The sequence below is a fragment of the Kryptolebias marmoratus genome, linkage group LG1 (assembly GCF_001649575.2).
Source record: "Kryptolebias marmoratus isolate JLee-2015 linkage group LG1, ASM164957v2, whole genome shotgun sequence".
Taxonomy (NCBI): Eukaryota; Metazoa; Chordata; class Actinopteri; order Cyprinodontiformes; family Rivulidae; genus Kryptolebias; species Kryptolebias marmoratus.
In genome coordinates, this window is record NC_051430.1 from 26,482,043 (window position 1) to 26,504,842 (window position 22,800).

The following is a 22,800-nucleotide window of genomic DNA, read 5'->3' on the forward strand; positions in this document are numbered from 1 at the left end:
TTATTTTAATTATAATGTTATACATTTTCTGTGAACGTGATTGTGATAATTTGAGTCAATGCACTGCATGTAAATATTTTCATATCAGCTTGTTCGTTTCAAGTTTGTTAAATTAGACAAATTAAAGCTCCTGACCATATATCTGCTTGTCTTCAGGTTCTGGGTTCACTTCTGGTGATTCTGCTTTGGCTCAAATATTACCTTTAACAATTTAAAAAGTTTTGGGTGTCAGAATTTTGTCATTTTTACTTCATTTTGTTTCGTTTTTGAGATCTGAAGATCAGGATTTTAACTAGAAACATGCCTTTTTTTAGTTCCAAAACCCACAGTACATGCATCAAGTTAATATCTTCTAACATCTCTGAATTCAGATCATCATGCGGATGGGGACATCCTGGCATCTGAAGCACGATCCGTTTTTATGAAGATTTTTATGTTTTGTTTAACCAGATTTCAGCTCAGCTGCAGTGAAAGATGAATCTACAATCAATAAAAAGTGGTAAAATTTTACAAGGACTCCTTAAAACCCCATTTTGAACAAAAAATGTTTGCTTCGCTTCATTAAATTCAGATCAGATGTAAACACCAAGTTGGGCGTCTGGAGTGAAAAATCCTTCTGTAAACAGATGCCGGCCTCCTTCTTGCCACCATAAAGACTCTTCTAGTCGCATCAAGTCATTAGCTCAGGTAATCCACTTGTGGCTCGGTGCTTTGATTTTGTGACTGAAGAAGCTCCAGCAGACCGAAGGAGGACGAGACGCTCAGGATAGCCTTTGACATGAAGCCTCTGTAATGATTTTCCGCTGTTTTTTTGTTTTTTTTTTAATCGTCCTACAATAATCGGACCTCCGAACTTCAGCTCCTGATCTGATCCAGGTGAACTCGTGGAGAATGCAACAAGGCAAATTGTTGTTTAAATCCTCACCGAAACTGCAAATAACCCGGGAAGTGGTGACTGGATAAAGAAGGTGGTCACGTAAGTAAAGCAGACTTAAAGATCCAGACTGATTGGTTTTGAATGAGCAATTTAATTTATATATAAAAAAAGATTGCTCAACGCATTTTCATGCTGCATATCTTAGACAACAGAAAACATCTTAAGAGTCCTAAGTATTTATCTTCACCTGGCATTAACTCCAAATTTTCAACTAATTTTATTTTCATTAGAAAACCACGAATGACATATAAGGACTGGCTGCTATATCTATCTCGACAAGCTACAAAAGTCAGGTTTATAGTTAATTTAACAGCTCAAAACTTTCCCACATTGTTGAAATCAGAAAACGTTGGCGTGTATCATAGATTCTCATCGGTAAAAACAACCTTTTCATTTGTCGATCTTAAATGAGAGGCTGACATTTCAAACAATCCTTTCTGCCCAGTCCGATTCATAGATTGTTTTCTGTAAGCCTTCGCAGAATTAGGACAAAAACAGGCAGGATTGAGGCCAGTCGCAGAGGTAAGGAGGAACCCAGCAGGTAACAGGATTACAGCATGAATGACCTCCGAGTTTAGCTCCTCTGCTGCTGAAATAAGCTTTGAACTGGGACCAAGACAGAAGCAGAACACCTTCTAAATATGTGGACAGGTTGATATTTGGCTGCAGAAAGTTTCATCCTTCCTGTAATGTGTGCTGTAGTTGAAAGGACGTTCATTTTATCTGTCTGGCTCTGAACAGGAACAGTCATGGGATGTGGCGTCTCAAAGTCCAGCCAGTTCAACAGAAACTCCAGGAAAGGTAAAAACAGCCACCGCAGATCGACTCTCGTTTCTCTGAATATTCTCGCTGAATGTGATCATGAGCTCTGGTGTCTTTTTGTGTTTCCACTCTGCTGCACGCAGCCGTCACAAGTAAGTCGCAGCTGTCCCGCCCTGTTATCTCCCGCCGCAAGGATGGTTATGTTACTGCCCGTGTGTGTGTGTGTGTGTGTACTGTGTTTATGTTTTTACCTCCACCAAAGAAAGTTATGAACGGATTTTCATGAAACGTCAAACATGGTAGAAGAAACAAGTGATTAGATTTTGGTGGCGATCCGGTCAAAGTTTAAGGTCAAAGGTCATGGCTCTGACTCTGCAGCTGTATAACAGGAATGTCAAACTGCACAGCTGGACACCTCATGGGTCAAAGATGATGCCTGCTGGTTTCAAAGTTCATGGGGTCAAAGGTCAAAGTTCCAGATGACCTTTTGCTCAAATTTTCCTCTGTGACATAGATGCACAGTCGGACACTTCACAGGTCAATTGAAAATGATGATGCCTGTTGAGTTCAAGGTTCATGGGGTCAAAGGTCAAAGGTCACCCTTTGTTAAAACCTTCTCTCTGCTCCGACATGTGACCCTTCTGTTTCTGGTTGTATCCGTTGGTTTGTCTGTCTGTCAGCAAAGGTCAGGTAAAAACTAACGAACAGATTTGGATGAAATGTTTAGGAAATGTTGGGGTTGAAACAAAAACAATGGATCTGATACAGATTATGATCTGGATCAAACTATTTTTAATCACTCTGTGGCCTCGGCGGAGGTTTGAGCTCTCTGAGTGTGAGCAGCTCACAGTGACTGAACTTCAACACAAACTTCGCATGCATGATGTTTGAAAATGTTGGCTTCTGATCGCCACTCTGTGCTTCAGCCATCAGAGCTGCTATCCTGATCCAGCGATGGTACCGTCAGTACGTCGCCCGCACAGAGATGAGACGAAGGTACACCTGGCACATCTTCCAGTCCATCGAGTACTCTGGAGAACAGGCGCAGATCAAGGTGAGACACCATCCAAAGACTTCTGAAACACAAAGAGAAGCTCCAGTTTGACTTTCTCCTCCTGTCCCGCGCAGCTTTATAATTTCCTCGGATACCTCATGGACAACTTCACACCATCCAGCAGCGAACGTAAGATTTTTCTGATCCCTCCCGTCCTGTTCCTTCTGCCGAACTGAACCCCTTGACCTCCGACTGTGCTACGCCTTCCAGGAAATTTGATCTCGCACATCTTCCGAGAGCACGAAGTGTGTTTGGACGCAGAATGGGAGCGGTACTTCTGCTACAAGAACATCGAGGTGCCGGAGGTTTACTCGGGGCCTCACCTCACCTTCCCTCTGACGGTGGAGCAGGCGGTCGGGCTGTTGGAGGCCTTCAGGAACAAGAAAGTAGGGGCAAAACAGAGAGATGGGTTTGTGTGAGGACAGGTTACAGAATGGGCTTATGAGGCACAGGGGTAGAGCTTTAAAGAAATATATTAGACACTAAAAAGCCCAATAACTGCTCAAACATTACACAGGATTGGCAAAAGGGAAATCTATTAAGAAAAGATGACAGAACAACTGCAAAGTGGTGCAAAACAGCCAAAATCTGTTCAGAGTAGCCTTTTTGAAATGCAAAATGACACAGAAAAAAGGCTTAAAATGGCTACAGGTGAATAGAAAATGACAGATGAGAATCAAAATGTTTTATAAAACATAAAACAATCAATTCAAACACCAAAACTGAGACCTATTTTAAAAAGGAGCAAACTGACTGATCGCAAAAAACACAAAGTGATGCAGAATTTGCTGTTTGAAATGAAGTTAGTCAGAAAAGAGTCACAAACTGGACCTGCGTGATTTGTGTTTGTTAGTCTGGTTCTGTGGCTCCTCCGAACGTTGAGCGAGGCTCAGCTTTTGTGCCCAAGAATCCCTTCGTTTTCTAACATCCTTATGGTTTTGTGTCACTTTGAGTGGAGCTGCCCGTGTCCAAATCATTCCTATAAGAGAAGGAATTTGTCAGGCAGGAACCATCGATAGTCGCCGTCTTTCAGATGCAAAAGTGTGAACACCTGAGGCGGTGTTCAGGTTGTCTGGAGCTTCTCTCTAACTCGCCTCTCTCTCAGTAGCAGCTGCACTCGCGCTACGTCCTCCAGCTGCTCCTGGAGACGTGGAAGCTGCTCCGGATGTTTCCCAACATCAACCGCATCTCCACCTGCCAGAGCAAAGAAATCACTATCTGCGGTAAGATCCAGCTACCTGTTCTGATCTCTGACGGATCTGCGAGCCCCAAATAAAAAGCTGCGTGATTCCACTGTCTAGATTACAAATATTTCAGTTTGTTATTGTTCTTGATTAACAGAAGCCTTTTCTCCTGTTAATAACACAGTTACATCACCAAAAATAAAGCTTTTCTAGTTTCTTAGAGTACACGAGGAAAGCTCTTCAAGGTTAATTTTTTCCTGACTTCTGTTCAGGTGATTTGCACGGACAGCTGGAAGATCTGCTGCTGATCTTCTACAAGGTTAGCACCTCTAAAAACTAAATATTTGTGTTTGTCTTGAAGCTAGAAGTCAGCCAGTTTTACAGACATCAAGCTCGGTCTTAGCTGAGAGTCATCCCTAACTGGAGGTCTGTTTTTAAAACTTTCCTTTTAACTATTCGAGTCACGACGTCTCCACACTTTTTCTTTTGATTTATGAACCGTTAAAATAGCACAAAATACGCAGAAGTAGTTTTACTGCAGCATTCACCCAAAAATGATGCAAATTTGGAAGGATTTTCTAAAAAGAAATGACATTTAAGAAGCTGTTTTTGCTGTAATTACCTAAACAAACCTGATTGTTTCGTTCTGGGTTAGGTTCTATAAGTTGTTGTAGCGCATAGAGGTCTTCTTAAGTTTTCACATCACTGTTTTTGGTCATGTCTGCGTCTCAGAATGGCGTGCCGTCTCTGGAGAGGCCCTACGTGTTTAACGGAGACTTTGTGGACCGAGGCAAAGACTCCATCGAGATCCTCCTCATCCTCTTCTCGTTCCTGCTCGTCTACCCGTGTGACGTCTACCTGAACAGGGGGAACCATGAGGACCATTTAATCAACCTGAGGTGAGGACCGCACATCTAAACATGGATCAGGTTTTCACGTATTAAACGCCAACGCACGTTTTCCTCTCTTGTGTTTAAAGGTACGGCTTCACCAAGGAGGTGCTGACTAAATACAAGGTAGGTTTGGTGACGGCTTCATGTTAACGCCTCGAAGGTGTGTTCCTGTCGCCTGCACGTTTCCAGCTTGATAAATAAAGCTCACCGTCCTCAGCGCAGAATGATGGCCTCTCCTCCTGTCAGCTAAGAGGATTTCAGGTCATTAAACTGAATCACTGCAGGACATCTGCCTCTTGACGAGTCAGGCAGGTTAAAGGGTCAAAACCAGAGAAAACAAAAACCCCTGCTTCCTTTAACTTTACATATCCTGAGTTTGTTCAAACTCCTGCCAGATTTAACTTTTCTGGCAGCGTTTCAGTCAAACTGGAGCTTCAGGCGTAAAATTAAAGGCCTATCATTCCTCTCATGTCAGCGTTTTATTCTGAGATCATCTTATGTTGAGAAATGACGGAGTAGCCATGAAATAATTGTTTTGCGTGACTTCACGCAGAAATGTCACACTCAGGCTGTGTGATATTAGCTTATCTACTACAACATCACATTTCAGCTCATTTGACAGATAATCAAGTATTCGATTGAATCAGTTTTAGAGAAACATCCAGTAAGTCTCATTAAAACATGTTCTCCGCACACAAATCTACCAGCTGTAGTAACACAGAAGAGCAGATATTTGTCTCAGAACAGAAAACAACACAAACTGCTAATGTTTTTTTCTTTGGCTCATGTTTTCTCAGATTCACGGCAAGCGGATCCTGAAGCTCCTGCAGAAGATCTTCAGCTGGTTGCCGTTGGCAACCGTCATCGATCAGAAGGTGCTGGTCCTCCACGGGGGCATCTCAGACACCACGGACCTCAGTGTCCTGCCCAGAGTGGACAGACACAACGTGAGGACCACCACGAGGCAAATCGACTGAAAGGAGGTCGTTGACAGCCTCGTAAGCTTTCCTTTTGCTTCCCCCTCCAGTACATCTCAGCGCTGAGGCCTCCGAAGAAGAGGAACAACAGCTCGGCGGGGGTGTCGGTCGACACGGATACGGAGGACTACGTCTGGAACAACAGCCGGATCTACCAGCGCCGGGCCTCCTTCTCGTGCCCCAAGCCCCTGGGACCGCGGGACTGCTTCCAAAACCGCTCGCTGCAGGACTTCTCCGGCCGCATCAAGGTCAAGATGGAGGACGAGCTAGAGAGGAGCAGGAGGAGAGAGTCCTTGTTCCAAACAGCGGTCAACAGGTCCGAAAAAGACTTGCTGTCCACGTCCACGTCCACGGACTCTATCAGCAGCGACAACGCCAAGGAGGAGTGGAGGCTGGTAACGAAGCCAAATGTTTTCAGCCAAACTGCTTTCTCTTTCTTTAAAAGACGATTCAGAAAGGAAGAGGATGAAAAAAAAAAAAAAAAAAGCATCTTCATCAGGAAGTCATGGCAGATTAAATGCTGCAAAAACTAGATTTCATAAAAACACAACCAAAGTGCTAAAAATACCAACAGATGAAGAATCAGAATAATAAAACATCAAAACTAGAAACTGCAAAGAGCTGAACACACATGCTGAAGGAGCCGAATCTGACTTGTTAAAGCTAAAAGAAGCAGAACACTAGCTAAAAGCTAAACATTTCACAAAGCAAGTAGTAAAAGTAATAAAAAGTTAGCTAAAAGTAGTGTTGAATATTTTTATATATATTTTACGACTTCCACGATCTGCAGAAGATGTTTCTGTCAGGTTGGAATGAAAGGAACTCAGACGCAAGTTTGGAAAAAAAACAACTAAAAAAACGATTTAGTTTAAAGAAACAGAAACTAAAGGGCTGACATGGCAGCAAAAAACTAAAAACTTCTACAAACAAAAATCCAACACGAGGAAAACCACACAGTAAGTAAGTGACGAAGATGAACAGATTTTAAAGGCAGATGATGATTAGGGAAGTGGACACAGGTGAGTGATTACAAACTGAGGACAGGTGGGCGTGGCAGGTACAAGTGAGTAATGACAGGGACACAAAGAGTACAGGGGGCAGACTAGACCAGCGATTCCCAACTCCCAGTCCTCGAAGGACACCATCCTGCATGTTTTAGGTGTTCCTCTGCTCTTCATGTTCTGCAGAAGCCCGTTAATCAATCACTCGCTCAGATCAGGTGTGTCACAGCAGAGAAACACCTAAAACATGCAGAAAAGTGTTCCTCGAGGACTGGAGCTGGGACACGCTGGACTGGACAACAGGGGAAGGACAAAACACAGATCACAAAAATCAAACCAAGAGAAAATAAAACCCAACACACGAGAACTTATTAAACTAAAGACAGGATTACCCAGAAATCAAACAGAACCTAACCTACCTAACGAACCTGAATACAAAAAGAAACTCAAAGAACTCCAAACCCTGACAGTTTTTGCTAACAGGCCTCTCGTTGTGGCTCCAGATCCTGGACCTGCTGTGGAGCGACCCGATGAACCAGGACGGCTGCGTGCCCAACGAGGTGAGGGGCGGGGGTTGTTACTGGGGCCCCGACGTCACCGAGGACTTCCTGAGCAGACACAACATGCAGCTCATCATCCGCTCCCACGAGTGCAAGCAGGAGGGCTACGAGTTCTGCCACAACCGGAAGGTGGGCTCCGCACCTCACTTTGTCCCGAGTCGTTCCCTCCGACCAGCCGCTGGACGTGTTCTCCTGTCCTTCGTGTCCCGCAGGTCCTCACTCTGTTCTCAGCCTCCAATTATTACGACGTTGGGAGTAACCGGGGGGCCTACGTGAAGCTAGGTCCGGACCTCGTGCCTTATGTGATTCAGTACCAGGCCACCAGCTTGACCAGGGAGCTCACCGCCAGACAGAGGTACAAATACTCCCAGGAGTACCCCCGACGTCTGAATCAGTTCAAACTGTCTCACGTTAGGAGATTATTAGAGTCATATAAAACAATACACAACAAAATATGCAGAGATCAATGAAAAATGAAGCATCAATAAGGATATTTGGACATTTTTGACGAAATTATTTACTAAATTTTAGTCTTAAATTAAATGTATGTTAGTATTACTGTGCTTCTAGTTTGACTCATCACTAAATTATACAATTTCTACCTATTTTGCTTAGTTTGAAATACTTTTATACTTATTTGTATGTATTTTAACTTAAATTTACTTGATTTTATGTCTCAGTTTTTGCTTTTTTTTGTCACACTTGCATGTCTAAGATCATCAAACAAATGTTAACATCAGACAAAGATAACTTAAAACGTAAATAAGCAGTTATGTTGGTATTATTTATTAAGGGGAACAAATCATGTTAAATCATGAACTAACTGCGATTTTTGTTTTTGAAAAGCTGAGTTTAGTTTCTCTAACCACGCCCAAGTCTGATTACTGCTGTAAAAAGAGCCATTATTCACACATGGAGAAAACCCAGAACAGCAGCTGAAGCTCTGCAGGCGACACCTGCCTCAGTTAAGGTCAGAGGTCAACGAAAAGGAAGAGAAAAATAGCCTCCATGGCAGAGTACCAAAACCACTGCTGAGCACAAACACAGAGACTCACATATTGATGACCCCCAAGAGTTTTGGGGTCATATTCTGTGAAACTGATGAAACAAGCTAACGTCATACCAACAGTCAAACACGGTGGTGGTAGTGTGATGGTGTGGGGCTGCTTTGCTGATTCAGGACCTGGACGATGATCTGGAGGCGCCGTGGGAACGACCCGCTGACAGTTGTCCTAAACGTTTGATTGGAGTTGTTGCTGCCACGGATGTTACAACCAGCTCTTAGGTTTAGTGGGCAATTACTTTTTTACACAGGGCCAAGATGGTTCATTTAAAAAAAAACTAATTTTGTATTTACTCAAGGATATCTGTTTGATGATCTGAAACGTGGAAGTGTGACATCCTGGTCCTGGAGGGCCACTATCCTGCACGTTTTCCTTGTTTCCCTGCTCCAACACACCTGATTCAGTGGTTAAATTACCTCTTCCTGTTCTGCAGAAGCCTGTTAGTCACCCATTGATTCAAATCAGGTATGCTGGAACAGAGAAACAGGTAAAACATGCAGGATGGTGGCCCTTGAGGGCCAGGGTTGCCCGCCCCTGCTTTACAGGAATGGGTAACACTCTGTGTAAGGTTGAGTTGTGTTTGCTGTCGCCTGCAGTATCGGGCGAACCGAGCGCTCAGCCCTGAAAGTCCTGCGGGAGCAGCTGTTTGCGCACAAGTCTGACCTCATCTGTGCCTTTAAAAAGTTCGACCCCGGGAACACGGGTGAGTGCAGTTTGGGTTTCGGCGAGCCTTTCAGTCCTCGGCAGCTCAGGAGCTGATTCGGTGGCAGATCTCAGTTCTCAGTGTCCAGTTCTGTGAAATCTAAGCTCTAACCTTTTGTGTCTATTGTGCAGCTTTATAATACCCGTACAGGACAACGGTCCCGTTCAAAACATTTGAAAGTTTCACAGAAACTGCAGTTTTCAGTCTTATAAAGGACCTTTTGATTGAGATAAAGATGACGTACTTTAAACACACTACAAAGAAAATAACCACTTTTCAGTCTCTTCAAGTTTTTTTTTTAATTTAAAGTAGAGATCAGTCACCATGTGGTCAAAAACGAGGAAATTTAAAGTAAATGCCGCACTGAAAAATTCAAAAATAAAAACCTGCTGTGGGTTTTTTGATCTTTGTCAGGGTTCCTGTCTCTGAACAACTGGGCCTCTGCGGTGGAGAGCGTTATGCACCTGAACCTGCCCTGGAGGACGCTTTTCTCTCAGCTGGTTTCCAAGTCCAACAACGGCATGGTCGACTACCACGACTGGTTCAACGAGCTCGCCATCAAGGGCACCAACACAGATGTAAGGACGCATCGACTCTGTCCAAAACTACAGACGGGATAGTTCAAGCTGATATTTTAAACAATTATAAAGAGTATGTTTATGTAGTTTATTGGTTTCTATATTTAGATCTGCTGTACAGTTTAGCAGCGTGTATAAAAAAAGAAAATAAACTAAAACAAAATCTGACACTAAAGACGAAGAGCATTTCTAGATGGAGACCCACAATCATACAAACAAAACAGCACTGTGCAAAAGTTTCAGGCTCTACAGCAGGTCTATGATACTGTTCATCTGCTGGAGATGGGTAATTATTATTAACTATTGTTATTTTGATGTACGTCAAACTAAACTCTGTCAAATTTTCTGTCTTTCAAACTGTTTATCTTCAGCAGTTTGTTAATTCAGCCAATGTAAAGAAAGCAGACGCACCGCTGATTCATCCCTTGAGTTACGCTCCTTTTATGCTTCTCACACACACTCAAGTCTGTATTTCTATCTTTATTAGGACAGTGTACTGATTTCCAATCATTTCTGAAGCCTAACCTTTAGACCCAACCATTAACCTAAACTCAAATCACACTTTAGCCAAGAACGACATTTCACTGTGTAAGAACCAGGCTTCGGTCCACATAAGAATTACAGGTTCTGACAAGGTGACAAAAACAGGTATAAAAACAAACACACACACACACACACACACCTGGTACTGCACTGAAAATAAGTGACAAACATCAACCGTGAAAGAAATCTAGAAATCCCAGCTGAACCCAGAAGTTGAAGCCAAACGGGACTTTGTAAAATAAAACAATCACAATTATAATAATTATTTCTTTTTCAGGTGTTAACACTTGTTGATTTATGTAGTTCATACCTTTCTGCATTTAGATGTAATTACTTCTTTCTGTCCTAAAAGAAAGGTTGTGTTGTGACTGCGTTCAGACTCTGCATCCAAAAAACACAACATGGCAGCTCCTGTAAAACAGAAGTATATTCTTTATATGTTGCTTTGGAAGCAACATATAAAGAAATGAATGTTGCCTCAACACAACACGGAGCTAAACAAACGGCAACGACAGGTGAAGAAAGAAAAAACAATCCAGGACTTTTGTCTCTGTGTTTGTCTCCTTGCAGCACATCGAGCAGAGTCTGCTGGAAACTTTGTACCGCCATCGCTCCACTGTGGAGACCATCTTCAGGATCGTAGACACCGACAACTCAGGTAAGATGATTAGACGTTATTAAACCAACTTGCTCTCATTCGAGGCTCATTAGAGGATGTTGTGGCCTCCTGTGATGTTTCTGGAGTTTCTTGGTGATTTGGGTTGCAGCTTATTTTGGCTCGGTGGAGTGTCAGGAACCTGTCATGTTTAAATGACGTCTCTCGGGCTTTCGTTAATCCTCCTGCAGCGCGTGAAAGAGGTGACGGCCTCCTGAATCCTGCTGAGGATTAACCCACTGATCTACTCCTCCTCCCCAACTTCTGAGATCCGACAAACAAACCCACGTTAACCTTCATCACCGTTTCTGAGCATTTATTTATTTTTTTGTTGTTGTTGTCATCGACCCCATCTTTAGCCTCCAACCCTCTCACCCTCTTCCTCCTCAGGCTTCATCACGGTGGAGGACTTCCGGAAGACATGGAAGCTCCTGAGCGTCTATCTGAAGATGGAGATCACGGACGAGGACATCTCCAACCTGGCCGTCACCATCGACAGCAACCATGACGGCAGCATCGACATCGACGAGTTCATGGAGGCTTTCCGGCTGACGGACAAGAAGAGCCGCCTGGAGCGGGGGCGCAGCATGTTCATGGTCACGACGTCCGACCTGACCAAGATGGAGGGCGATCCCAACGTCTGAGCAGAGGGGAGGGGGAGCGCCGAGAGTGAAAACAGGCTCCCCGGTGAGTGGGAGGCGGAGCTGCGGCCAACGCAAGCTGCTCTGCTGACGCACACGAAGACGCAGAATGCTGCTGAGCCACAGCTGCATGGATCAGGAGGGATTAGGTAGAGGTCAGAGGTCAGAGGTCATGGCGTTTGACAGCGAAGCCTGGAAACGTGCAGCGGAGTCACTGACAGAGGAAGAGCGGGTAAAACGAAAGAAACGCAAGGATCCTGTTTCTTTTAACCTAATTGTGTTTTTACCCAGAGGAACGTTGTGATATGAAGGACTTTTTTTATTTAAAGATGACTCAAGATGGCTGATCGATTTGTATGCAAACAACGCAAACTAAAGTACATCCTGGACGGAAATACAGAAATATTAATTCATCAAATACAAACTGAATGAGTCATGATTATTAAATTAACAATACTTTGATTTATTGATCCCAGTCAGGGTTTATTTTCGTTAAACCGTTTATAAAAGACCAATAAATTAAAATAAATGTCTTCTATGTGGGAACTCAGGGGTATTATTCTCTGAAAAAGTAAAGAAATGTAAGTATTTTATAAATAATTCAAATAGATTGTGTATGACATAAAGATTGGCACTAAAAAGGTTTCTGAAAACTATTTTCAAGAAACAAATCAATTTTATTTATAGAAAGAAAAAACTATAACCCCTGTTTTTCTGATCCTCTTTATGAAATAAGATCATAATTTAACAGTTTTATGGAATAAAACAACAATAACCCAGTTAATGAGTTTGCCATTATTTATGGTTCAATTCTTCTTACTTTTTTTTTAGTTAATAAAACTTCTAAAAATGTTAAAGTTCCAACAAACTGACTTGAAAGTCAGAACAGACAAGAAAAATCAAAGTAAAATAAATATGCCTCATCAGAACTAACCTAATAGAGACTTATTTTTCATATTTAGGGAAATATCATTTAAGAAGTGTTGCAGGATCTTGTGTTGTGTTACAAATCACTGCTGTTTAGAAAATATACCAAGAAAATATGAACATTTACCATTAAAAAAAAAAAACAGCCAAAACCTTAAAGACTGTTTTTGCTAGATAAATCAGTAAAATCCGCCAGCTTTCTTATTTAAACTAAATGTTTACGCCTTAAATCTTTTACATTCTCAGTTCTAAAGGCATAAAATTAAAATCTAGACATGAAGCTTTTTCATATCACTTCCTCTTTTCGGTACATCCACATGCACAAACGTGTATTTTCAATAAATCGCTGCTACGTAAACAAAATATTCTTATTTTTCCTGATTTAAATAAACTGAAATGACGTTCTGCAGAATAAACACACCTCTGTTGAATTTGTCGACATGCAAACACCTTTACTGAATTATTAAAGAGAATTATTATTTTTTTAAACAGCATTACGACACGCCTTTTTTCTGCCTGATCCAGTAGCTCAGTCTTTACAGAACATCTGGGTTAGAAAGGAGGAGATTTCTGTTTTTAGGGGGAAATAATCTCACTGATCAGATTATGATTTGTAAAAGGAAACGAATGGAGAAGTGTGATATACAGCTCATATAAACACAGTGATGACTGCCATGTTTTCTCTAATGATCTTTATTCTAAATGAGTTTATTTACTGACCTGCGTTCTCTGAAAACGACCCATATAAACCCGTAGCTTTGCTTCAGAATGTGACATTTGTACCACTTCGCTTGCTCTAAAGATGATATAAATGCTAGAAACTCAACTGAAATCTTTATTATTTGATATAAAATTGTCCCGTGCACTAAATAACTGCAACTACAGGACTGTGCAAAAGTCTCGTCACCCTGATTTCAAGGAGAAGTTTCCTACGTGCGTCCATTTTCTTTACCCGCATGGCGGGCGAGCGGCGGGGTTACACCCAGGACAACAGATGCAGCCCTTAAGTTCCTCAAAAGCTTTAAAAGTCGATCAGCAGTTCAGTTTTTTTTTCTTTTCTTTGCACTTTTGCTGCTTTTTCTGCCGTCTGGTCAGTTTGGCCTGTCTGTGACGTCGGAGTTTAATTAAGAAATGAAAATAAAACAAAGCAAAGACGTGTCAGGCCTAAAACTAGCCCCAGCAGACGAGCAGAATTTAAAAAGTCACATCTTGAAGAAATGGGAGATCAAACCGAAGCTGATCGTCTTCTGTTAAGTTTTGGGAATCACCTTGTTGGTGCTAAAACACCATTTTAAATAGGAACAAATTAAGTGTTTTGTAACAGACTGCTGTAACAAAAAGACTAAATAACAAAAATTATAATTAACACGTTACTGAGTTGTCTGTTGTGTCGACACAAGGCTGCTTCGTCCGTTAACTGATTGAGTTTGATGAAGTTTCAAAAAAACTTTTGAAACTTAAAAAACAAAACAAGGGGGTGGCTCAAGACTTTTGCACGGTCCTGTGAACGTTTCTGGTGCCTTAGCAGAGCGAGCATTTAGAGCCGAGTTTGTTTCGACGCCACCTGGACCTTCGTGGAGAACTCGGGACTTTTTAAAGACCTGATGTTTTTTTTTTTACAAAGACTTGCTGCTCTAAGAGTCCAAACAGGAAAATCACTCCAATAAAGACAGAAAAAGGTCAAATTATTATATTTATAAATACAACTCAGGGTAAACTTCTACGTTTTTGGTTTTTCTTACCATTTATAAGTAGTTTTCATACATTTTAGTGAAAACTGTAGCTTTCTTTGTGTTTCTTAGTGTTCATGAATTGTAAAAAAAAGCCTTTTGAAAATTTGTTTTTAAACTCTTATCTGCATTTAGCTTTACAACTTATAAAACTCGAGGCATTTATAAAGAACAAGGTTTCCATTAAAATTTGGAAAAAGTCTTGTAATACCTTATTGCATCACTCTGTAATGATAAATATAAATTATTTACTTGTGTAATTGTTTTAAACATTGTTCCTCTGAAGCGCACATTTTCACAAGTAGTTTATTTATTTATTTTTTTTTTACACTTTTCAAAAGCAAACCTCAAGCCCAAACCTTTCACACAAAACAAGGCTGGGAATAATGTTAATTTTTAAATTAAATAAAGCTTTTTGCAGCTCCTGAGTTACCGTGCGCATACACATTTATCATTTTACTTTCAAAATTAGCATAAAATTTAGATTTTTTTAGGCACATATGAAGTTAATATTTAATTAAATGAGTGTTTGAAATGTTTTAATAATTATTCAGGTTGATATTTGTCATTTTATATAATTTTTTAAAAGGTTTTTGCAGTTGTTTCTATGACCAGCAGGGGGCGCAACAGACCAAGCAGTTCAACTTTATCTTTAGTTTTTAATCAAAACTGCAGAAACAGAAATCATTGTGTTTAAAAGATAAGAGAGGAGAGATTTCACAGGGTTATTTAAGATTAATATTAATATAAAAACAACCTTTTTTAAGCTGAGCTGCAGCAGCAGATGATGTGAAATTCAAAACTGAATCACTCCTGAGGTCCAGAGGCTGGATTTCTTCCAGATAATCGTCGTTCAGATGGACGGAGTCAGCTGAAACTGGAGAAATGACGCATTCAACAGTTTACTCTAAGTCAAACCTTCAGCTGGAACAGGATGAGGAGTGTTTGTACCGTCACCGGACAAAAACTTACCAGAGGCATTGTTTGACATTTAGGAGGAGATAAGAAAAGATCCGTCTGGGTTTTTCAGGCTTTCAGCTCTGCGTGTCTCGGTGGCGGAGAACAGAAGGGGGACAGTTTGTTACGGACCTTTCTAATGCTCGCAGAACAGTTCAAGAACCACAAAAAGAACCGGGTTTACATCCCAGACAGCAGCCTGGTCTTAAAATCAAACAATTATCTTCCTTCAGACACATCCAGAACAATTATCCCCCCTGATAAGGAGGCCTGCATATTTCTCCAACACAGAAACGTCCATGGAGGAAAACGAAGCCTGTTTTCTGGGGTTTTGTTGACAGTCTGCGGGTGGTCTCCACATGTTTCCCCGCTGCTGGAGCTCTGCCTTCATTAACACGTCTGAAGGAAACTCGTGGAGCGCGTGGAAGCGACGCCCACGCACGACAAACCTGGTCCCAAAATGTCCAAAACGTCCCACACACTCCGACTCCGTGATTCATTATACGAGGAACCCTAAGATGAAACATTATTACCCCCCCCAAAAGTTATATTTAACAACAAAACCATCAGAACATTTACAATAAGTTAAACTGTTTCAGCAACACAAGAAAAGGTTTGAGTTTAAAACCCAACACTGCAGGGTTTTAGACATAAAAAAACCCCAATTTAATCCTGTAATTATCGCAGGAATCAATAATGGATTTTAGAGAAACTCTCTGAAATTAAACATTAGCTGATTAGCTCTTGGAGTCGATTCAAGATGGCCTCCAAAGCCAACTGACCTTTAAAGACACTAAAACTCTGTGAATTTTGCAAATATTGACCCAAAACTTGGTGTTTTTTAGTAGCTGGGACTGATCCCCGACATGTATTTCCAGAACATGTTGCACAAGATCTTTGTTTAAGGCAGTGCCATGAACTGTTGTAGTCCAAGTGCTAAAAGCTTACACAGGATATAACATTATTACATGAGATGTTTTTTAAAGTTTGACCAAGACGGCTACAGTTGGGTTATTCCTCAGATTTAGATGATTTCAGTCTAAAACCCGGTGGGCGATATGCATTCCTTTAAGGAAGGCTAGGCCCTTATTCCTGAAACGAGGTAACTGATCAAGTGCTGGATCTACAGGGATCATTTTATGGGAATGTGACTGAAAGCCGTTCTGTGAGAACGAGCGTCTCACCCACGCAGATGAATTCCTTTTTTTTCTTTGCCTCATAAACCGAAAGCCTGGAAGCTGCAAACTTGTGCAGGCATGAAGACGAAAGGCCTCCATCCCATTCCTCCTACACTTCCAAAGTGTTTTCCAATTCTTCCGTCATGGTGGCGTAATGCTTCCCGGTTTGGGTTTCGGCTCGCTCTCGGCCTCTTTTTACTCAGAACAGTCACAAACGTTTGTCACCTGCCGATATAAATCAGCTGATGAGATGATGGTAACATTTATAAACGTGATGCTGCAGGATGAACCGATGTGAGGTTTATTTCTGTAAATATAACCCATGCTGACCACTCGAAACACGTGTGGGGAGTTTAAAGTTGTCACAAGCCTGTCTTTTGTTTGTTTTTTTTAAAGAGGTTTGGTGTTTTTTACCCTGATGTCGGGGCTGATAAAGTCACGGACGTGTCTGAAATCCTGTCTTCATCCAAAAACAGAGTTTGTTGTCTTTAGTTTAAAATAAATGGATATTTTGCCAGACATGGCAGGGATGGGCTGATCTTTCTAAGTACAGGCTGTACAGAACCATCATGTTGACCTTGGCATAATTTCCATGCAAGAATTCATTAATTTTAGTCACCTCTCTGTTTTCTTTTCCAAACTGTCAGCATCCATTTATTTTAAAAGTTGCTGCACTTTTGTACATAAAAATCTCCTCAGTTGGATTTTTTTTTTTTTGGTCTTCCTTCTGCGGCAGGAACATTTTACTTCAGGTTCACGTTTTGTCCCGTGAAATGAAAAAACGAACAAATTAATTAAACAAGCCAGGACTTTGCGGCGGTTTCACAACGCCTCAGTCGAAAAGTAATGACTAAATGCGTACGTGCTGACGCGTGCAGACCCTGAAACAATCACCTTGAGGCTGAAGCACCTTGAGGCACACAACGACACTTCTCAGAAGGCCTCAGAAAGTGAGAACTTCCACGAGGCTAAAAGGCAAAAATAATAAAGACAAGGCTGCCGCTGTGCAAAGATCATGTCCTTGTGCATTTCAGGATTTATCTCTTAGACCATTTAACATGAGCATCGGCGGCGTGTGACCTGATCTTTTCCCTGAAAACCTGCCTGACAGTGCTGTCGTTCAGCCGTGGGCCTTACAGTCAAAACAGCGATCAAACCCAACGAGTTTTGGCTTTTTCCAGTATTATTTCTGAAGAGCCTGTCCTTGAACTCACAGGCCCTGATCTTTCATCTGTCAGGGAAAGGAAACACGCTTTATCAAACACCCTACCAAGGTTATCAAACAAACGGTCAAGCAGTAAAACCTGGTTCTGATTAGTCATGACAGTCTGCTCTAAAGCTGGCTTTGGAGGAAATGATCTGATAAAAAAAAAAAAAAAACTAAACACTCAGAGAGCGGAAACCTACGCCAAGGCCACAGAGTCATTAAAAAATATCTGGATCATCACTAAAATTTAATCCATTGTTTTCTGTGACAACCCCAACATTTCCTGAAAATTTCATCCTTGCAAGTAAAAGTCCTACTGCAACATAAGAATCAGCATAAGGTAAAATATCATGTCAAATTAAATGAGGCTAAGTAAAGGTTAGCAATATATTGTGCAAGACAAACTTATTTTCTTTATTAGTTGTAATAAAGTACTCGTTTCAAAAAAATATTCGGGTTTCTTTTTTTCCAAATGAGGCAGAACATAAGGCAGTTTTAAGTCATAATTTTGCACCAATTTACGTATAAATGCCTTTTTTTTACTAACATTAAAATGAGTTTGAAAATTAAAGATATTTTAGAAAACTTGTTCAAAGTTTTTTAGATATTGTTTAAAATAAAATATATAAATTGGGGCAACTTAAAGAAATGAGAAAGAAAGATCTGTGGTCTTCAAACAAAACAACAGCTAATTTTTTTAACATGATAGCTTCCGGTTTTAAAATGCCGTTGTCGCGCATGCGCACTTTTAAAACTCAAAGCCATTCTTACCGGATGTTTGCGTTTGTCTCGCTTTATCCTGACCCTGTCACCATTAACAATTTAAAAATGCTATCCAAGTTTACCAGAGAAAGACTTTAAACTGTTTCCAAGTAAAAAACTAAAACGTTTCATGAGAACCTTTAGCCTAGATTGCTACTACTTTAGCCAAGATAGCTAAGCTTGTTTTTACCTCTCGCCCCCTAGTGGTGCGGAATGGACATAACGTTTTTTGTAAAACTAGATGGATGAATAAATATTTACATACCAGAGGAAAAGAATGCTAGTACTAATATATACAGACATTAATGAATAAACAAATAAATGGATAGTAAAAGTCAGTAATGTCAAGCTAAATACTTATAGGATTAACTCAGCCTAAAATTTAGCTTTCAGCATTCAATAATAAAGAATTAAATGGTTTATTACCACTTTAAAGCAATGTCCTCAACTTTTGATTCATGAAACGTATACCCTTACAGTGAAACAAACAAACAAGACAAATCACAAGACAGGAAGCAGAACTTTGCACTTAACTGCAACTTTTAATTTTCCTTTTTGTTTTTTGCAAATACACTAGAAATGTTTACAAAAGCACTGTATAAACATCTGTGCACTGTAAATTATCAAAACTAAAAATGGATATTACTTTTGAAATTATTTTGCACCTAACATGACAAAAGATTGGGGAAGGCGGGGGGGGGATTGTCATCTTCAGCAGCAAAACAGAACTAGTATCTCTCAAAAGGAAACGTCTGTTAGAATATTGAAATGGGGAGACGTGGGTGTTACGAGGAGCAGAATTAGAAATAAAATCAACGACAAAAAGATGGCACGGCACTAGTGCTCATAACCGAAGGAGGGCTTCATTCATCTAAATATGTTCTACAGCATTAACGCTTCAATCAAGTCAAGATAATCAGCCTTCCAGCGAATCACTCCAGTTTGTCAGAAATGATGCCTCCATACTTCAACACAGAACCTGGACTACTCATATAACACTCTGTACATCTCCATTCCCAGTGTCACAAACTGGTCCATCCGTTTTTTTATACATATATATTTATATCTCTATATTTTCCAGTGATAAAAATAAATTGAAATGATAATGAAATCAGCTTGTACCCAAGCTAATAATATAAGTGACTAAATCACACTACAGAAATAAGGAAAGTATTTATACATTAGAAAAAAAAACTAACAACTTAAGGAAATTCAGAAAAATAGAACTTAAATATTGTGTGGCCCCTTGAAAAACATCCACAGTTTGATATACACAACATTGTATTGCTTTGTTTTACATTAATACTGAGATTTTCTTTTTACTGCTCCCAGAAAGAGCATCGAATTCGTTTGCGCCGAGCGGAGAAAAATAAAAGCAATACCCAATAATTGTCCTCTTTTTCTTTTTGCCTTGATGTAAAAAGGCACAAACACACAAGCATTCACACAACACTGTTGCAAATATTTCACAAAAGTGGTGGCACAAATTTTTATTTTTTTTCTCCTTTTTCTCCTTTAAAAAAGGTAGGCGGTGGTGGTTTTGTGGCACAGCTGTTATCACAGAAAGTAAACGCAGGCGCCTGGACAGATCTATAACGGGTTATCTTTGGTCAAGCGGGGACGAGCCAATGAGCTTGGAGGACCGAACTCTGGGAGGTCAGCGCGGCGGTGGCTCAGGTGTTTGAACAGGGCGACGCAGAACGCAGCTCTTTGGATTAAGATATTTCAGGTTAAAGGATGACCAATGAAAAGGTGAACGACTATGAACTGCAAGTTTGCACAAGGTGGCAGCTACATCCACCCCGGCAGAATACAAAAGCCCATTAAAGAGTCAATTTCGACACTGTTGGGCGTATTTGCTTTGTGGTTTTTGAGATAAATATCCTGAACCCTGGCCTATACGTTCATTCAATGACAATAAAGGCTCATTCAGCACAAAGAATGGGAATTAGAGGGGAGTCTAGAGTACACATGGATCTACGGTAACTTTCTGGAGCTTCTGTAAAGCACAAATTGTGACTCTTTCTTGTAGGCTTTTTTAAAAACAGAGCCAGGCCTCGTTTTAACCCGAGCAGCTTCTGGTTTCAGAAGCCAGGAGCAGTAAACGGTGTAAACTTCACGCCACAAAGCAAACAATTGTTCCTCTGAAGCACTCGCCACCAAAGTGACCCAGAATCGGACTTCCAACCCCAGTCTCAGGTGACGCAGAAGTGGCTCGACCCTTCTGGGCGCCTCTAGGAAAGTTCACTAATAAAATACCTCCCGCCCAATGAAACATATGGTTTGATCCCTGTCTATTAAAGAAATGAGTGGTTTTAAGTGATAATCTTACACATGTACATCTTTAAATGGCAAGAAGCTTTGGGCTTTGCATCTTGTGCTCAGGTGTTTTTAAAAAAGGTTGGCAACACAAAAGCCTTCAAGATTTAAGATTTGAATTAAAGCCCCTGCGGATCAACCTGAAACCGAATGAGAGCACATTTATGGTAAACACCGCGTGTACAAATACAAATGTTATGGCAAGTTTAGCAGCAATAACAAATAAGAAGTATATCAAAAGAAGACACTCCGTGTGCTGAAAGCAGGTAACACAAAGATGGATGTTTGTCGCCCACCGACGCCAAACAGCATCCGCACACCAACAATACAACAAACTGAAATGTACTCGACACATGGACCACTTTCATTGAAACGACCAGGACAACAACAAAGAAAAAGACAAACCAATGGAAAATTCAGTGGCATGATTTCCAGGCAGAGTTCAGGGAAGTTTTCAGGCTGACAGAATTACGGCCTTGAACTCTCTTCCCTACCAGCGACAACAGGTGTGGCAAACATGGCCGACAGAAGAAGAGCGGAAACACAGAAACGTAAGACGAACAGTGATTCAAGTGCTGCGTGCCGAGTATGCCCGAACGCCTACAGCTTCTTGGCAAACAGATTACACAGCGTGAAGTGGCACGGCACCACAACAGTGTCTCTGACGAAACAAAACGACAACAAACAAAATAAATCAGCTGTAAAAAATTAAAAAAAAAAACAACTGGGAGAAAGTAAAAACACCTGGTAATCTTGTGTAAAGACTGGTTTTCGCAATCCAAATTGTGCTTTTTCCTAATATCTAACAGTGTAGACGTGCAGCAGCCTCAAGACTGCAACCAAGTTAGTGTCTTTCAGCACACCCAGGACTGCTGGCTGGATTTGGTCAGGAGGTATCCAAATGGTTCCCCTTTACATCTGTACAATAAAGTATTTCCAGCTTATTTTAACAGTGTATAAACATTAACGAACATGCTAAACTACTGTAAGGCAGACAGCAGGTTCAAGTCTCCCTTGTAAGTTTAGAGGGCATCCTTTTTTTTGCTGATAATGTGTGATGAAGCCTAAATGTGTGTATTTATCATTTTTTTTAACGATTTCTTATCCAAGTATCCATGACTAATAAAACGTAGCCTAGGTCTCTGAATATTTTCAACTTTTAACGATAGTGTTTTAAGGTGGGGAACAAAAGGCAAAGAGAGTCACGAGTATTTCAGGTTTAAATACTACACCGTAATGCCTAATAAAAAAAAAACAGGACTTTCGGTGTGAGATAAAGGCGCACACACAGTTTTACTGGAAGAGCGATGTGTGGATGTCTGGGTGCACCGACTCGGAGGAAAAAAAAAAAAAAAAAGGCTAAATCTTTTGGTGTGGCTCAGTTAGTTTTCCGTTTTCTTTACAAAATAGTTCATTTTAATTACCAAAAAAACTTTTTTTCCCCTCCTGCATCTGACCCTAGCAGTCCAGATGTTTGTTCTAAAGATCTGCTTTGCAAGGGATTTGTAATCTGAAGGCTCAAAGGTTTCTCCTTGCTTTAACATCGACAGAAAGAAAGAAAGAAAGAAGGTAACGAAACACCCTCCGGTTGTTGTTCGTTTGAACGCTCAACACTGAGGTCTGTCAGAGTCCGCTCAGGAGATCATGCATCCATGTGCAACAGCAACACCTATGCTAGTTTGTTCCCGCAGAAGAATTATGGAAAAAGGCTTTTTTTCCTGGCTGAGCATCCCCACAGAAGTCCTCTTTCTGGGCCGACCAGGAGGGAGGTGGGGTTTGTTTTTATTTTTATTTTTTTAAGACTGGTGGGTTTGGTGGTGTTTCAGTACTGCAGGCAGTGATGGCCATGCTCAGCAGGTAGAGTGGAAGAGGATAGACGTCTCTGTTGGCTAAATCACTGTGGTTTGTGTCCCCGTTTTCCCCACCCGTGATATAAAGTAACATCCCTGTGCTGCTCCCTCAACCCCCTTTCCTGGTCTCCACACTTTGGGAGGGGGGCTGACACCATCAATCAACACTTCTGGGCCTCCACTGGAGACATGGCGATGTAGGAGCCGTTCTTCGTCGGCTGGTTGGCCGGCTTTTCCGCCGAATCGTCCGGTTTGTCGCTGACCTGTGTGTAAGCCGTGTCGTCCTTCGCCGTCTGTGCAGGGGGGGGGGGGGGGGGG

At 41.2% G+C, this 22,800-nt stretch overlaps 2 protein-coding genes across 3 annotated transcripts in view; one reads left to right on the forward strand and one right to left on the reverse strand.

Annotated features, from left to right (window-relative positions):
- The window catches only part of LOC108233555 (serine/threonine-protein phosphatase with EF-hands 2), a 13,345-nt gene extending 191 nt beyond the window's left edge, over positions 1-13,154 (forward strand). The window contains exons 2-19 of the mRNA XM_017412103.3: positions 572-976; positions 1,679-1,738; positions 1,843-1,851; positions 2,626-2,753; positions 2,828-2,882; positions 2,964-3,139; positions 3,862-3,976; positions 4,210-4,256; positions 4,670-4,836; positions 4,917-4,953; positions 5,628-5,777; positions 5,858-6,202; positions 7,312-7,497; positions 7,581-7,723; positions 9,029-9,135; positions 9,550-9,713; positions 10,827-10,914; positions 11,302-13,154. Of these exons, the coding sequence (XP_017267592.1) occupies positions 1,687-1,738; positions 1,843-1,851; positions 2,626-2,753; positions 2,828-2,882; positions 2,964-3,139; positions 3,862-3,976; positions 4,210-4,256; positions 4,670-4,836; positions 4,917-4,953; positions 5,628-5,777; positions 5,858-6,202; positions 7,312-7,497; positions 7,581-7,723; positions 9,029-9,135; positions 9,550-9,713; positions 10,827-10,914; positions 11,302-11,555 (2,223 nt within the window). The 5' untranslated portion in view covers positions 572-976; positions 1,679-1,686 and the 3' untranslated portion in view covers positions 11,556-13,154. The remainder of the gene's footprint in view (positions 1-571; positions 977-1,678; positions 1,739-1,842; positions 1,852-2,625; positions 2,754-2,827; positions 2,883-2,963; positions 3,140-3,861; positions 3,977-4,209; positions 4,257-4,669; positions 4,837-4,916; positions 4,954-5,627; positions 5,778-5,857; positions 6,203-7,311; positions 7,498-7,580; positions 7,724-9,028; positions 9,136-9,549; positions 9,714-10,826; positions 10,915-11,301) is intronic.
- Positions 13,155-18,835: 5,681 nt separating this feature from the next.
- Positions 18,836-22,800, reverse strand: part of scarb2a (scavenger receptor class B, member 2a) — a 13,727-nt gene continuing 9,762 nt past the window's right edge. For both annotated transcript variants that reach the window (XM_017412395.3, XM_017412394.3), the window contains one exon: positions 18,836-22,775. In XM_017412395.3, coding sequence (XP_017267884.1) covers positions 22,644-22,775 — 132 coding nt within the window. In that variant the 3' untranslated portion in view covers positions 18,836-22,643. The remainder of the gene's footprint in view (positions 22,776-22,800) is intronic.